Genomic DNA, 17267 nt, shown 5'->3' with positions numbered 1-17267 from the left:
GATTTTAAAAGAAAACCATCTAATTTTATGTAAGGGAAACTTCAGAAAACTTACTTGGCACAAAATAATGACTAAAAAAAAATCTGTCTCTATCCAAGAAGAAGCTATTTCATAATCATAAATAAAAGGCAGTTTTTCATCTCTTTTCAGTTAGCAATAAATCCTACATCAAAAATTTTTCCCTGATAAAATGTGTGTAGCCATACACCAGGATATGGCAACATATCATACTTTAATTTTCTAAGTTGTCCGCTGAAATTTCTTCTTAAATTTTAGCTTATGAACAATTCAACATTCAAAAGGGCTTCAAAAGGGGATGGAGAATGAAGGAAGGGGAGTAGATGACAGAATTTAAAAGGCCCATTTCAGAGAGACATGATTAATTTTCACCAAAATCATCCCACTGCATTGACCCAGCAAGAAACCCTGCATCCCAATTAAAGAATGTTTATCAAAACTAAAGACTTTCTTATTTACAGACCCAGTAAGTACTGTGACTTCTGTAATTCTAAGCTATTTAAACATGATGCACGTGTTAAATCACAGTATAAATTTAAATGTAGTTTTGTTGTTAAATTATTTTCATGTTCTAGATCATTATCTCTGGCAAGCTATACCTACTAAAAGATGTACAGCAGAAGCAGACATCTGCACTTCGTGACTCAATTGTAAACAGAACAGACAGCTCCAGTCACAAGAGGAAAAATAAAATGAAACTGCTACTAAAATTGAAGGCCAAATTTTATCTATCGTACATTCATGGTGGGCACTGGATGTTGTTTTGCAACGGAAGGAAACTTGCACACTATGCTTCTCCTATTTTTCTCAATTGGAAAAGAAAAGGAAATAACAAGGTGCAGGAAACAGGGTTACAACAAACCTATAAAGTTCTGACATAACTGAGAAGACATTCACAAAGCATTTGGGAAAGGATGTGCTCACACATGAACAAAATTCTCATTTATTCTCAAATACTTGTGCAGAGCTGATTTCAGAGTTTAGGAATGCACCAGAATCATGAAATAATGATCCCATCTTAGAGGGCTTAAAAAGCAAAACCTCAAGAAACATTACCATCTTTCAAAAGAGTTGTAGAAAGTAATGAAAACCACGTAGCAGAGAAATTGTGATCACAGAAAATAACATGAGAAAACACCCAAGTGCACAATACATAGTCAGAGGGTAAGCAGCTTATCCTTCTGGAACTGTTACTATTACCAACACAGAGGAGAGACACTGTCCTAAAAGGTTAATTTGGTTAAAGAGAAATAAGAACAACTTTTAGATGATGAAAGTCAGCCAAATTCCCTATGCAGAAGGGTGGAAAAGAAGATAAAATGTGGGGGAAAAGTTCTGTGGCAATAGCTGGTTATAATTAGTTGGTCTGCAAAAAGATCCAAGAAAAATGCCCTAATTTTAAACATGTTAGATATTGCACACTCAAAAAAGAAAAAAGAACATTTAGAAAACTATTTTAAATTTCTTTAATTGCTGAATGCCTCTTTGGCTAGTGTTTGGAGGATCATTATTTAGTCCTACAACTGATGTATTTTTCACCCTCTCAGCTTTTTGTTTGCAAACCGCCTAAGTCTTATTTCCTCTGTTGAAAATTGTTCTCTTTGACACATTACCAAAATGGACCCTATGCTGTAAACACACAGGACAATATTGGAAAGACTGAATATCTAAATGATTTGTGAAAGGTATTATTTTTTTCCTTCTGTTTTGAAATTACTTCTAACAGTTTCTAAAGACATGGTCACAGCTGCCTGAAGCATGTCTTCTTCACTCATAGCATCACCTGTTGGGGATAAAACACATATTTCTTAGAAATTTCTAGAAAATTTCCAAAGTCATCAAAAGGTAAGCTCTTCGAAACTGTTTGACTACTATAGTTTCCTTTGTTGACTTTTAAAGTTTACATACAATAAAATCCACTCTTTTATAATTCTGTAAGTTTTGACAAATACATAGAGTGGTATAACCATTATCACCACCCAGCTAGAGAACCGTCCCACTGACCAAAAATATTCCCTCGCACTGCCCCTTTGTAGTCAATCCCCAAGCCCTAAGTCTAGGCAACCACTGATCAGTTCTCTGCCCTACAGTTCTGCCTTTTCCTGCATGTCAACACAAATGGAATCATCATTATGTATGTAGCCTTTCAGTACGGCATCTTTCACTTAAAAGCATTCAGCTAAGGGGAAGAAAATTTAACTTTGTGTCTATCGATGATGAATTAGTTAAAAAAAGTTTGCTTTGAGAAATAATTATTTACTCACAGGAAGGTGCAAAGATAGTTCAGGGAGGTCCTGTGTACACTCTGGCTAAATTTCACCTAATAATTAAATCTTACATATCTACAGCTCAAACCTAAATCTGAATATTGGGACTTCATACATGTAGATTCGTGTAACCACCACCACCGCAATCAAGACAGAGAACTGTTATGGCATCATAAAGATCTCCCTCCTGCCATCCCTTTTTAGTCACACCCACTTCTCTTCCCCCCCACCTTCCCTAACTGCAGGCAACCACTAATTTGCTTTCCATCTCTATAAATGTCGTTTTTAGAATGTTACACACATAGAATCATACAGTACGAGATCTTTTGAGATTTTTTTTTGCACTCAGCATAATGCCCTTGAGATGCATCCAAGCTGTTGCATGTGTCCACAGTTGGTTTCTTTTTAATCCCGAGTCGTATCCGTGGTATGGAGGTACTGTAGCCTGTTTAACCATTCACCTACTGTAGGACATTTGTTTTTTTCCAGTTTTTGATCATGACAAATAAAGCTGCTATGAACATTCGTGTACAGGTTTTTGCATGGATGGAAGTTTTCATTTCTCTGGTATTAAATGGGACTATAACTGCTGGTTGCATGGTCAATGTATGTTCAGTTTTTATAGAAATTACCAAATTATTTTCCAGAGTGGCTATACCAGTTCAAATGAAAGTTAGAAATCTTACCTCCCTTTATTTTCCCCTGTTTATAACTGCCTTAAGTATTTCCTATATTTTACGCTAAAAACCAAATCAATGTTACAATTCTTCCTTCAGTCGTCAAATGTAATTTAGAAAACTGAAAAGGAAAGTCTATTGTGCTTACCCATATTTTTATTCTTTCTACTGTTCTTTTTTCCTTCTTGATGTTTCAAAATTACTTTTTAACAGTTCTGTTTAGAGAACTTCCTTTAGCCATTATTTTCCCCTTCATTCCTGAAGAAAATTTTCATGAATTCCGGGTTGAGACTTCCCTTCTTTCAGCACTTGAAAAATGTGTGTCACTTCCTTCTGACCTCCACGATTTCAGATGAGAAATCTGATGTCATGCAAATTGCTGTAGGCAAGCTGTTTCTAGCTGATTTTAAGATTTTTTTTTTTTGTCTTCAGTTTTCAGAAGTTAGACTACGATGTGTTTTGGCATGGATTTCTTTGGGTATATTCTGTTTGAGGTTCACTCAGCTTCTAGAATCCGTAGGTTGGTACCTTTTGCCAAATTTGGGGAATTTTCAGCTATTATTTCTTTAAATACTTTTTCAGCTATACCCTCTTTCTCATCTTCTGGAACTCCCATGGCACAAACGTTAGATCTTCCCCACAGGTCTCAGGCTCTGTTAATTTTTTCCAGTCTAATTCTCTTTGTTGCTCAGAATGGGTAATATCTACTGTTCTGTCTTCGAGGTCACACTGATTCTTTTCTATGTCCTTCCATCCACCTGTTGGGTCTGTCCACTGAGTTTCAAAATTTCAGTTATTGTTATTTTTCAGTTCTAAAATTTCTATTTGGTTCTTCTTTATATCTTCTATCTCTTTCCTAAGGCTTTCTATTTTTTTCATTTGTTTCAAGCATGTTCATCACTGCTTACTGTAGCATTTTATGATGGTTGCTAATTTAAAATCCTTGCCAGATAATTCTAACATCAGTGTCATTTTGGTGATGGTGTCTACTGATTGTCTTTTCTCATTCAAGTTGAAATTTTCCAGGCTTTTGATATGACAAGTGATTTTTAAGTGAATCCTGGATATTTTGGGTATTATCTTATACGAATGTGAATCTTATTTTTTTTTTAATAAATAAATAAATTTATTTATTTATTTATTTTTGGCTGCGTTGGGTCTTCGTTGCTGTACGCAGGCATTCTCTAGTTGTGGCGAGCGGGGGCTACTCTTTGTTGTGGTGCATGGGCTTCTCACCGTGGTGGCTTCTCTTACGGTGGAGCATGGGCTCTAGGCGTGTGGGCTTCAGTAGTTGTGGCACATGGGCTCGGCAGTTGTGGCTCGCGGGCTCTAGAGCACAGGCTCAGTATTTGTGGTGCACGGGCTTAGTTGCTCTGCGGCATGTGGGATCTTCCCAGACCGGGGCTCGAACCCGTGTCCCCTGCACAGGCAGGCGGATTCTTAACCACTGTGCCTCCAGGCAAGTCCCGTGAATCTTATTTAAATCTCCTCTTTCAGCAGGCCTCCTCTGACACGAGCACCAGTGGCAGAAAAGGGTGCTGCCCCGCTGCTTCCAGATGGGGAGAGGGTGTGTGTGACCACTACTGTTGAACATCCGTGGGAGTTCCGGCTTCCCACTGATACCTGCCTGATTGGGAGGGGTAGGAACGCCTCGTTACTGCCTCTCACTGGCACTGTGGGGGTGGTCTCCTTATTACTGCCTCGAATCAGTGACGGCCTGATTCTCCACTACACCTCTTCTGACATCACCCAGGCGACAAGCCAGAAGGATGCCTCTTTATTGCTGGGTGGAAGTCCAGGCTCCCTAAGACCACTGACACCACGGGAAAGGGGGCATCATTGTCTCCTGGAGGAAAAGAAAATCCCAGCTCTCCACTTGGCTTTTTCTGACACCACTCTGGCCCGGAGAGGCGGGAGATGTGCCTCATTACGTTACTTGGCCTTTGCCAATGGGGTAGGGTGGCAGTAGGACCAGTTTATTTACCTGGTCCATGCTGGCTGGACTAGAGTGTTTATTATCTAAAAGTTTTTGTCTTGCCAAGTAGTCCCTTTTGGCTCCATAGAGCAGGCTTTTCTTGGGGCAAAAAGAAAATCCAGAATACTGACCACTATGTCTTCCTCTGGTCCTGAGCTTCTCAGCCAGTCTGTCTTCTACCTTTCAGATTCTTCTTATATTTGTTTTATACAAATGTCCAGGGTTGTTAGCTATACTTAGCAGAATGATTAGGAAAAAGTACCCATTCATTCCTTTTTCTTGCTAATAGTAGTTCACTGTTTGGATGCAGCACAGTTTCTGTGGTATGTACCAGCTCTAGGACAACATGTAAGCAGTTTCCAGTTTGGGGCTATTATGAACAAAGCTGCTGTAAGGATTCATATACAAGATTTTGTGTGAACCTGTATTTTCTTTTCTCTTGGTTATATACCTAGGAGTGCGACTACTGGATCACATGGTTAAGTGTATGTTTAAGTTTTTAAGAAAATACTAAACCGTTTTCCAAAGTTGCTGCACCATTTTACGTTCCTACTAACAATGTATGAGCCCCAGTTGCTCCGATTCTTGCCGCATTTGGTATTGTTAATTTAATTTTTTTATTAAGCCATTCTTGTAGGTGTGTAACGGTGTCTCACTGTGGGTTTACTTTGCATTTCCCTAATGACTAGTGATGTTGAGCACGCTTTCATGTGCTATTTGTCATCCATATATTTGGTGAAGTGTCTGTTCAAATCCTTCACTCATCTTTTTGAATTGTTTTCTTATTTTAGTTTTGAGAGTTCTTTACATACTCTACTTAAAAGTTCTTTGTCATGTACAGTTTCCTTCTCACTCGATTTCTACTACCAATAATTGGCCAAAGTTTAAGACCTATTATTAAACCAAGGCCTGAGGAGTAACTCTAGATTTCTTTGTTGTAATCCGGACTACACTCAGGTGTTTTCAGTTTTCCCAGCGGTAAAATGAACTTATCTTCCACCTACTAATATTCATTATCTCTGAGAAACTATTGGAGAACGTACGAATTACTGTGAAGTTGCAAGTGATCTTTACAATTTTAAAGCAAAACATTGCTTAAGTGCTTTAAGGGCACTTAAGGATACACTAAGGAGTTAGCCTGCTCCTTAATCCAAGAAAGTTTGGTAGATTACAAATTCCTTCAAGAGTTTCAATATAATGAAAGCGAGGAGAAAAAAAAGCCTATAAAGCCAAAAATCACATGGAGTCTGGGTGTCAAACAGAGCGTGCAGGTAACAAATGGGATATACAATCAGAGAGGCGTACCTAGATCACTGTCAAGTGCTCCTGAACTTGTGTTCGGCTTTTCACATGGATGTCCTGGTGGATCTTGCTGCTGCTGCTGCTGCCTGAAACATTCAAGAGTGAGTGTGTATTTAAAAAACAAAGCCTAAGAATAAATATGCCACGAGAAAAAATATTCATGTGGAAAATAAACGGTTCCACAAAACAGAAGAGTCACTGGCATGAACACCACAAAAGAAGGCAAGAGCAATCAGTCTGATAGAAAACAAACTTATGGTTACCAAAGGGGAAGGGGGGGGAATAAATTAGGAGTTTGGGATTCATAGATACACACTATTATCTATAAAATACATAAACAAGGTCCTACTGGATAGCACAGGGAACTATATTCAATATCTTGCAAAAACCTCTCATGGAAAAGAATCTGAAAAAGAATATATATATCTAAAACTCAGTCACTTTGCTGTACATTTGAAATTAATACAACGTTGTAAATCAACTATACTTCAATTTAAAAAAAAAGAGCAATCAGTCTCATATAAATTACTGAAAAGCATCACAGTGCTGATCCTAGAAAACTTAGAAAATTCGAATTTATCAGGCAAATTAATGGGTAGGTATTTTCACCACAAAAATAACACATTGTACAAAAGGAGTCACTGGTAGCTATTTTTATGCAAATGTATTGGTTTACAGATCCTTAATATTGTTGGAAGTCACTGAAAATGAGCACCTTTGAGAAGATAAAGCATCTCAAATTACCATGCGAGTTAACTTGACCTTTCCATGGCTGGCTCCTTCTTGCCACCAGATCTGGGCTTCAGCATCTTCTCAGAGCTCCCGCTCCTGACCACCCCGCCTAAAGCAGCCACCTGGCGCCCTCACGCGCTCATCACTCCATTTTAATTTTCAGCATAAACTTATCACCATCAGACATTCTTCTGCCTGTCTCCCTCTTTACAGTGACAACTAACAAGAGCGCAAAGTTTATCCTGTTTGTTTCCCCAGTGCCTAAAATTGTGCCTGTCACTAAATACTTGATGAATGAAAGAAAACAACTATTTAACTTGCATTATCAAGTTTCAGTAATACCTGTAGCATTAAAATAAGTTCTCCCTATATTTTTTGCAAAAGGAAAATCAATGTCATAATCCAAATATTAAAACATTTAAATATGACAGTTATGATATAAACATGTAGGAGAATGTCCTTGTACTTAGAAAATAGACACTGAAGTATTGAGGGATGTAATGGGAAACTGTGTCTGCAAGTTATTTTCAAGTGGTTCAGAAATATCAACAATTAGGGAATCTGGGTGGAGGGTATAAGGAGCTCTGTGAACTATTTCTGCTTTGACAAAAATTTTAAATTATTTCATATATGTACATATGTATATGCTAAAAATTTAAAAACCAAAACGTATAAACATCTGACAATCTAAGCAAGAAGCTATAGCTTTCAAAAAATGCTTGAAAGGATTTTTAAAGGAAGCAGAATTTTAAGATGACCAGTAACACTATGAAAAGAATAGCATATTTTTTTCTAGGGTCTCTCTTAATCCTGTGTTTTAAATATGAGCAACAAAGCAAATTCAGCCAGTGGGACTTCCAGTTTCTCCCTGTTGGCCTTTGAGCCAGACACTGACGTGTGCACGGGTTTATGACTCTGGTGAGCATGGCTAATGAGGGACACGTAGGCACAGGGCTCCCCCTGCATACCCTGATTCTGGAACATGGCAAAAGAAAGACAGGCTGTGAGGAGGGGAATTCCTGGCACATCCTCTCCATGCCCTCCTTCCCCTCCACTCAAGAAAGTATGTCAGAATGCAAGCGAGTGACTGGTGAGACAAAGACTTTAGACGGATAACCTTTATTCTACTTTAAAGTGAGAAGTAAATCAACTGCCAACCTTGAAACAATTCTGACCCCTTTCGTATGTGATGACACTGTAAGATGGAACATGTTCAAGTAGCAAATCAGCATCCATTCTCACTGTGCCTTCTAACGTGCCTTCGGTATGACAGAGGCTGGGAAACTCAAAACTATACGTCTTAGATTGCTTTATAGCTAGGATTCTGGTTACCAATTAAACACTTGCATGAGATTTACAAGGCCGATGAGGCACAGCCATCTTCCTGCCGCTTTTGTTGTTCTCTGCTGGCAAGTAAAGCCATGGAGATGCCAGTTCCAGAATTCTGCTTCCTGGCAGTTTCAGTGGGGGCCAGACTTCAGGTTCCCACGTCTAGGCAACTGTGGTGGCAGCTTCTTGATGCTAGGATCACAGCTAAAGCAGTGTGTTCTTAAACTTGATATCCTGATTCCCCATCATCCACCTGGGGCAGCGTTGCAGCTCTTCCAACAAGTTGGTCTGTGGTATTCTGGAGGCCCGGCCTACAGCGTGCCCCTCCAGTTCTTCCCAACGTTGTGTAAGCCCTTAATTTATGTATCAAATTCTTTTCTGCTTAAAACATCTCTAAGTCGTTTCTGTTTCTTAAACTGAACCCTGATAAACTATGCCACGCCACTGAAGTGGTAGCTCAAATACTAGGCAATCAAAAAAAATCATAGCAATCCATGGCTATGAAAACATTTGTTTCCCTCCTTGTTGGGAAACACTTTTTTAGTGACAGAAAGAAAGAATCTGAATCATTTCAGAGCTACACCTGGAGAAGGCATTAATAACACTGACATATACCTGTAGGCTACTTCACAGTTTACAGAACAGTTTTACACACTGCCTCATCTGATGCACATAACATGTGAGTTAAGGTTTTACAATGACATAGCTGACACAGCAGAGTTTTTCTCAGGGTTTTATGATAGGTACCATGGATTTGGAGATTACCATTGGAAAAAATATCATGGCTACGAAAATATCAGTTAACAACTCTTACTCATAAACTATGAATTTGTAACAGGTAGACTTTCAACAGCATTTTCATGCTTAATGCATGAACACTGTGGCTACTATATTAAGTGTGAAGCTTCAAACACTCTACAGGAAAAAAAAAACCTATAAATTTCAATGACAAACAAATTAGCACCAGGGTCAGTTTGGAAAGGATCAGAGGGAAGAAATGGCTCCATAACCTTAGAGCCAAGTTCTCCAAAATAGAAGCTATTGAGACAAGGACCCATATAGGTTTAGTAATCAGGAATTCTACTGAAAGGCAAAAATTAGTTTCTCAGCTCCTTCACTAATGAGTCCTACAAGATTCTGAATGCTAGCCAAAGTTAAAAAGAAACCCCAAGAAGTTAGCTCTTAACTCTTCTCAGCAACAAGTAACTGTGTAAAATATTCTCTAGTTCTACTCAAGTTCTCACCAGTATTTTCAAGCCAAACCAGGAGGCAGAGGATAGTAAGCCGAAGCTGGAAACCATCACGGTACTTTCTTACCCAATCAACAACCCCCAGTCAGAAAGGAGACTCAAACATTTAAAAAAGGGTGCAACGTTGAATAAAACACCTGCATTAGTTATAGCTGGCATTGCACTTGTTATAACTCACTTAGTCATTATGGAATGTTACTGCATTATCCTTTGTATTCTAAAAAGTTTAACTCATTGGAAATTCTACATTTTTAATCCAAAAAATCTAAAAAACTTTTTTTTAAAAAAAGAGGGATTTGTTTTTATATTTTAAAGACATTTTATTTTTCTTACACGTACTTGTGAATTTTATAGTTTCTCTATAAAGTATGTCTGTTTGGACCATTTTGTTCTGGAAAAAATTGAAGTCTGAAAAAAAGCATGGCAGAAGTTATCACTTGGAAACTGTTCTGGAGAGCAGTTTAGAAATCTGTACCAAGGCCTTAAAAATGTTCATGTCCTTTAACTTAGTAGTCTGAAATTCTCAGAATAATTAGCAGAAATGATGAGAGATTTGAGGCATAAAGTCAATACAAGGATTGTTCATTGCATTATTAATTATAATAGCAAAAATCAAAAGGTTCATAAATTGTGATACATAAATTCATTTTATGAAATATAACATAGCCTATTACAAAGAATATTTACTCTCATGGGAAAATGGGTATAACTGATACACAATATATGGGCGTTTGTGTGACTAGAAGCGTGTGACTGCCAAAACACTCACATCAGTTATTAAAGGTAGGATTATTTTTTTTTAATTTAGATCTCTCTAAAAATAAATTTTCCAAAATATTATTTTTTATCAAATTAAACATTTAAAGCTATTTTTAGCAATAACTAGATAGTTGATGATATTATAGAACTACCATTAATAATTATCATGTGATAATTATTCCATTATTGTATGGCAAGAGCATTTGGCTATATTAAGAAAAAAGCATATATTTTAGAGACACACACGGAAATTAATACAGATGCAGTATGATGATTTAGATTTGTTACAAAATAATCCCACCCTGGGGGTGGGAGAGTAGAAAGCATGGGAGATGGGGGCATAAAAAAAACAAGATGGCCCATGTGCTGATATCTGTTAAATCTGGGCAACAGATAAATAGGGGTTCCTTATGCCGGTTTCTCTACTTTTATATAAATTTGAAGTTTATCATAATTAAAAAATAAAAAAAGTTAATTTTAAAATTTAAAAGGGAGTGACAAGCACTAATAAGCACTATTTTGAAATTTTATACATAATTAAATCCATTAATCTATCACTGAATAAAGACTAGAAATATCTCACATTAAGAGGATGTCAGTTGATCAGAACTTTCCTTCATATACTTCTGAGCTGTGACTTAAAAAAAAAAAACAGAAAACAAAGTAAATATTATCTTCATTATACCATCAAATGTAAAATGCTCTAACATTTTAGATACTACTAAAGTACTACCAACTCTGATGTGTACGAGTCTTCTGAATTGCAGAGATGTTGAAATGTGAAAAAAAGTACACCTTAGAATTGTTGAAATATAGTAAATAATAGGCCAGACTCAGCCACTGGCCTTTGTTTTCTGACCTGGGATCAGAGGATCTGAATATCATTATAGATCTTGTGATCTTAAGATGAAGTTATATTATTAAAAAAAGAAAAAGGGATGAAGACTTGTGAGTGACAGTTACTGGAAAGGATAATTTTATAGGTGAAATTTCTATTTTGAAAGCACTTATAAACCTGGGCACAAAGTTAGGTTTTAGGAGCTGATGATTCAGATTTATGGTTACCCTCATGTCCCTGATGCTGATGGGCCTGCAGTAACCCCCTACTGTGGCAATGAGTGGAGCAATTCACCATCACCTCTATTTGGGGGTGTGTTCCCCTACCGCAAATGCTGTTTTTCCTATTAATTCACAAGAGAACTTTGCAGGGTTGGTCAGGTAACCAAGAAGTACATTCAAAGGATCATTAGGCTTTGCTCTTGCCTTGACCCAATTCCATTTTCCTTTTGATGACGAATTTTACAGGGTTTCCTTCACCCTATTTCATGTAAATTTAATTAGTACTGGGGCAAAGTTTTCCCCTAAAACTATATTTGATTTCACAGTTTATTAGCTACAAATTTTTAAAAAATACATTCAAATGCTCATAGGGTCAGGCAGTAACCAGTATTTTAAAAAAAGGAGAGAACCCTCAATAAAATAAAGGGTTTAACTCAAAGCTGTATGTTTACAAATAGACAAAACAGCCAAGGTAAATATTAAATATGCAATTTTAATATTGTACCAACTACTTTACTTTTCAAAGTAGGCTTCTCTTCTCTTCCGTAGCTCTTCTGAAGTAAGATGTGTACCTGACGTCTGTGGACTATCTTGACATATATTTCTGGAAGTACCTGAAAACAAAATAAAACAGACCAAAAAACTATTTTATTTACCAATTCAAGCAATAATATGTTTATACTTATGTGAAGGAACTTTTGAAAAGTTTTCTTCTCAAAAATACTCTGTACCATTCTGTAAATGTCAGAAAGGCTCTGAAAGTCTCAGGGAGAATCTGAATAAGGCAGTTCAAATCTAACTTGTGTCCACTGCAACCCAAGCTGTTACCCATCTGTGATGTAGTGGATGTGAGGAAGTAAGCCCAACGACCAACTTGGTAGGAGAAATAATTAACGCCACACTTGCATGCTCTCTTATTAGAAATGAATCTGCACTTTCAAAGGCATAGAATTCCTAGAAGCAACTCAAAGTGGATGATCATAAAACAAACCCATTCTCTGTATCCCTCTATCCTCAAACATTTGGGTACTACAACAACTTAAGTATGTTTCCACGTTCTTACTTCATTATTGCACCAATCAGAGATTCTGCACAAACTGTGAAACAAAGTGGAAAGAAGAGTAAAGTATACAAAAATATCTAAAACTATTAAAGCTGGCATCTGTTCATTACTGGGCTAATCTAGCAGGGCTCTACTAATCCAAAATGGGCCTGCACACCATATGGAGTACTCATGAGCCTCCTGGCACACCTCTGAATTCCTTATTTAGATATTTAAGGAATTCAATTGACAAGTAATTTCATTAGAAAGTAGAAGGCAAATTCACGTTAATTAGACAAAAAGTACCAAAAAAAAAAAAAAGAAAAAAGAAAACCCCTCACACTTTTAAGTAAGCCCCTTTGAGCAACATCCCAGACAACTCCCTCAGCTTGGATTCCCTGAGGGATGCATCTTTACTCTCAGCTGATGGGCTTATATCACTAAAAAAGTGGGCTCACCAAAGTGGGCTTAAGCTGTAAGCTGCACAGCCACTAAGTGTTAGAGTTCTGTAAAATCAATTTACTTTCTCTGTCCAGGCCTTCCTTCATGTCCACTAGCATACATTTTTAGAACAGTTGGTCTGGCTAAGGGCCCACTGACCTCACAATGATTAACCTCAGTTTGCTATTGTGTTAGCACAGTATTATAACCAAGTGGAATAACCAGAAATAAAAATAAAACTAGTCCTAATATAACACAAGCTGTAAAAAGTTGTTTTAAAAGGAATCTAAAAAACAATAACTGATTGTACATAGCTATTGCTTCTGCAGTGATTGTCCAAGAACTTCTACCAATAGTACATTAACTTCCAGAAGAACTAAGAACGATCTGAATCAATTCTTCAACAATGAATAAAGTATGTGTCGGAACGTCCATACCTTGCATGCTGAGCTGAATGGCCCTGCGGAGATCTGCTTCTTCATCTTCCAAGTCAATTTCTTGGCGACTTAGCGCCAGAGCCCTCTGCAGATCCTCCTCATCTGCGTCTAACATTCCTGATCCATCATGTGCTTCTAAGACGTGTTCTAGATCTGTTTTCTGGACTCTAAAGAATAAAAGCACTAAAAATAACTGCAGACCACTCTTCTATTTTAGATATAACGTAGAGACATATATAAAGCAAAGATTCTTATGTAAGTCAAAACTTACACATTTTCCGGCAGACAAGGTCTAATAATACGAACGTTTTATTGTGATGTGAATCTAAGTTAGTATATTTAAATAATTCAGAGTTGATCCACAGTTAAACCAATAAACTTCACTAAAACATAAAGGTCTAAAAAAAAAAATCACCAATAATAAAAGGACCACATCTTCAGTGTAAGCATGAAAATTTAATTTTTGTAATGAAATACTATCATATATTCCATACTGCAAGCTCAATTTTACCTCTGTTCTTTGAGTTGTGCTAATTCTTCTCCAATAAGTTTTGGTCGATGCATCTGTTGGACCCTGACCATCTGTAGGAGCTGGTCAGCTTCACAGTCTGGCAGGTCACCCTTAACAACAAATATAGAATAACCTAAAAAAAAAAAAAAGGCAAAAATAAACTAAAACAGTGAGCAAGTCATTCAAAACTGATTAAAAATGACAGTAGATAGAGAGGCAGCACAGAACAGTGGGAAGAACACAGACTGAGGAGTCAGGAGTACCTGGGTTCAAATAATGCATCTTACGCTTACTAGTGGGGTGATCTAGGACTAATTACGTAGTCTCTGAACCTTGCTTTCTTCACCTGTAAAATGGGAACAGCCATCTCACAGAGTGACTATGAGAAGTAATCGAATCTGTAAAGGGATCTACTAAAACAGTGCTTGACCAAGTAGGTTACACTAAATGATAACAGAGAGGCAAGGAAAGGAATAAGGAAGAGCATGGAATCTGGAATCAGATGACCTGGGTTTTAATCCCTTATCTCTTCTACTTCCTAGCTGCCTGGCCTCTGGTAAACCCCTTTACCCATCTATGTCTTGGTTTCTTCAACTGTTACATAGATTATACTGTACCTTCCTCGGAGGGCTATTTGAGGACACAAGCAGAGGATGTGTGTAATAATGTGTAATATGGGTAAAATGAGTCATCTGTGGAAATAGCTGCCCCTGACTCTGACACTGACACATACACATCCCTCCAAACTGAAAACAGGAGCTGGAAAGCCAATATCCCAAATCTAGTCAAGGTGTTGAAGATGCAGTTCATGTTTTGAAAAAATTACACTGGCCCAGTGTAATTTTTTATAAATACGATTCTAGAAAGCCAGGGTTTTCCCAGCTGGATACGCCACACAATAGCTAAATAAGGGTGGGCTACACCTAACTCATTCTAATCAATTTACGTTTTTCTTCATTTCTTATTTTTGGCTGCACCACGTGGCATGTGGGATCTTAGTTCCCTAACCAGGGATCGAACCCAGGCCCCTGCATTGGAAGTGCAGAGTCCTAACCACTGGACCTCCAGGGAAGTCCCTCAATTTACATTTTTCTACCATATATTTTCTTCAACTTTGGTGCTTGTTATGGATATTCTTTGTGAGCATTAACAGATAATGAAACAAATGAACAAAGATGAAAAGGACTGTTACTGGAAAAACTCAAAAGAGTAAATCATAATACACTTAACATTTGTTTTTCACAAGGACAAGTGTGCTCAGAGTTCAGACTGCTTAACATGTTTAACGCCAATAAAACTGTTTCTAGATTCTAGAATAAACTATGTCAGCTCGCGATGCTCTTCCACGCAGAGCATCAGGAAGGGCAGAAGCTGCCTTATGGAGGTGGCACCGTAAGGATCTTGGGTTTCACTCAAGATTAGATTTCATTCTACGTGTGCTAGGAAGCCACGGAAGGGTTGACGAATGAAGCTGTGCTACAATGTGCATTACATTTTAAAAAGAGCACTCTAGGCTGCTTCATCGACAAAATATATAGGAACCAGCGTGCAAGAAGAGTGGGTCTTACTAAAACGGAAAACCTGAGGGATAGCATATATGGGGAGAAAAAAAAAATACATCTTTTGTGGACACGTTCAGTTTGAAATGCTTTCTGGACTTCTGAGTGGAGGTGTCAAAGTTAGGAGTTTGGTGTTCAGTGTAGATGTCTAGGCAGAAGATAAAAGTCTAAGGAATTATTGGCAGATAGACTTTATTAAGAGATGATATTTAAAATAATGGGACAACACTCAGGAAGTTGTCCAAGGACTGAACTGTGGGTCACTTCATTAGTTAGAGATTGAAAAGAGTAAGATGCATAAAGGGAATCTGAAAGAAGCAGCCAATGATAGCAGGTAAACCTCCACAGAGGCCGGGAAGCCTTGTGTAGACAGTATTTCAAGAAGGGAGGATATAGCTAGGAACAAAGGTTTTAGGCATAAAAGAAAAGGGATACAAGTATATAAAATCAAAGAAGTTACAACACTATGATCTTACATGTAAACTGGAGAGAGGTACATGACAACCAGCCTGGCAGCAATAAGCATGCCAGTGCCCAGACTGTGATCTCTAACCACCATTACTAAACGGGCAGGAAATATACAAGACAAGACTGAAAATTCTTATTATATGAGAAAGAAGGGCTTCAAAAGGCTAGAGTGGTCATTTCAGAAGCTTGGGAGTCAAGTTCAAAAGGTTCCCACTCATCCAAGATGGGACAATTTTGAGTATCAACATGAATAATAATTACAGTGGACTAAACCATATGAACTATGGTTTTAATGGATTTGTTTACAATGACACTTCAGAAACAAACCAATTACCTTTGGAGGAAGGATACTATGAAACCGACTCGTTTAAAAAACTGATAAAAGAAATATTTATCCTGCTTTTTCTATATGAACTATACTTCAGGATAACCAAACAGTTGATGAGGGAAAGTTTATTTGTATAGAAGTCCTCCAACTAATAAATGAAAGAATGACAGGAATCTGATATCACCATTTTGCAGTCTTCAATGAAATAATGTACTAGGCATTGATCATCAACAGCTACCCAAATCACAAAAAGAGAGATAAGTAGACACCACCATCTGTAAAGAGAATTCTGTCCTCCCAAAATCAACCTGAATCTGATCAAGCCTCTAGATATAAGGACCAGGCTATTGGGCATCCAGGGCTCAGAGGAAAAAAAGGATGCAACCAGCAAAATCTAGAATGTGGGAAAGAGAGCAAAAGACCCATTTTCTTCAAAAGAATAAATCAAGGAAAAAAATTAAGAGGAGAAGAAACCTATAGATAGATTTTAGAGACACAGCAATCCAATGGAATCAATTAACCTTATTTCAACCTGCTTTAACTGTAAAAAAAAAACAACCAAAAAAAACCCAGAAGAATCATCCAAGGAGACTGGAGATTTGAACACTGGTTGGCTAGTTGATGTTATTAGTTGATGTTATTACAGAATTGTAATTAAGTTTCTATGTGTCATTATAGTATTATATATATATTTTTTAAAGAGTTCTTGTTTTTTAAAGATTTTAAAGGTTTTAATTAAAAGGACACCTACAAAGAACATAATAAGACAATTAGTATTTTCTCAAAATAAACTGGAAAAGGAAGTGGGTAGGGTAAAGGTAAAACAAGACTGGCCATGAGATATTTGTTGAGGCTGGGAGAAGGGTACAAGAGGATCCATCACATTATTTTCCATACTTTATACTTGTTTGAAATTCTTGGTAAGAAAGTTTTGTTTTGTTCTGTTTAAAGGAGGATATAATCAACTATACTCTCAAAAAAGATGAGGTCAAAGGAAGACTGAGAATTGAATACTGGCAGTGGCAAATGTGGAGGTCACTGGTGACACTGAGAAGAGGGTTTTCAGTGACACATTGGTTATGACAGTGTAACCGGAATGAGTTCATGAATAGG

General features: G+C 37.4%; 1 protein-coding gene across 2 annotated transcripts in view; it reads right to left on the bottom strand.

Moving 5' to 3' along the window:
• Positions 1–1460: 1460 nt before the first annotated feature.
• Positions 1461–17267, bottom strand: part of ATXN3 (ataxin 3) — a 30808-nt gene continuing 15001 nt past the window's right edge. Inside the window, exons 7-11 of one of the 2 annotated variants that reach the window (XM_068541437.1) lie at positions 13800–13932; positions 13289–13455; positions 11886–11982; positions 6243–6325; positions 1461–1801 (exon numbers count right to left, since the gene is read on the bottom strand). In XM_068541437.1, coding sequence (XP_068397538.1) covers positions 1707–1801; positions 6243–6325; positions 11886–11982; positions 13289–13455; positions 13800–13932 — 575 coding nt within the window. In that variant the 3' untranslated portion in view covers positions 1461–1706. Of the gene's footprint in view, positions 1802–6242; positions 6326–10892; positions 10947–11885; positions 11983–13288; positions 13456–13799; positions 13933–17267 lie in introns of those variants that run through there. The other variant, XM_068541447.1, reaches the window with a different exon arrangement.

This window comes from Eschrichtius robustus, chromosome 1, assembly GCF_028021215.1.
Source record: "Eschrichtius robustus isolate mEscRob2 chromosome 1, mEscRob2.pri, whole genome shotgun sequence".
NCBI classification, from domain to species: domain Eukaryota; kingdom Metazoa; phylum Chordata; class Mammalia; order Artiodactyla; family Eschrichtiidae; genus Eschrichtius; species Eschrichtius robustus.
Note: the sequence above shows the minus strand (reverse complement) of the source record. Positions and strands in the feature narration are given on the sequence as shown.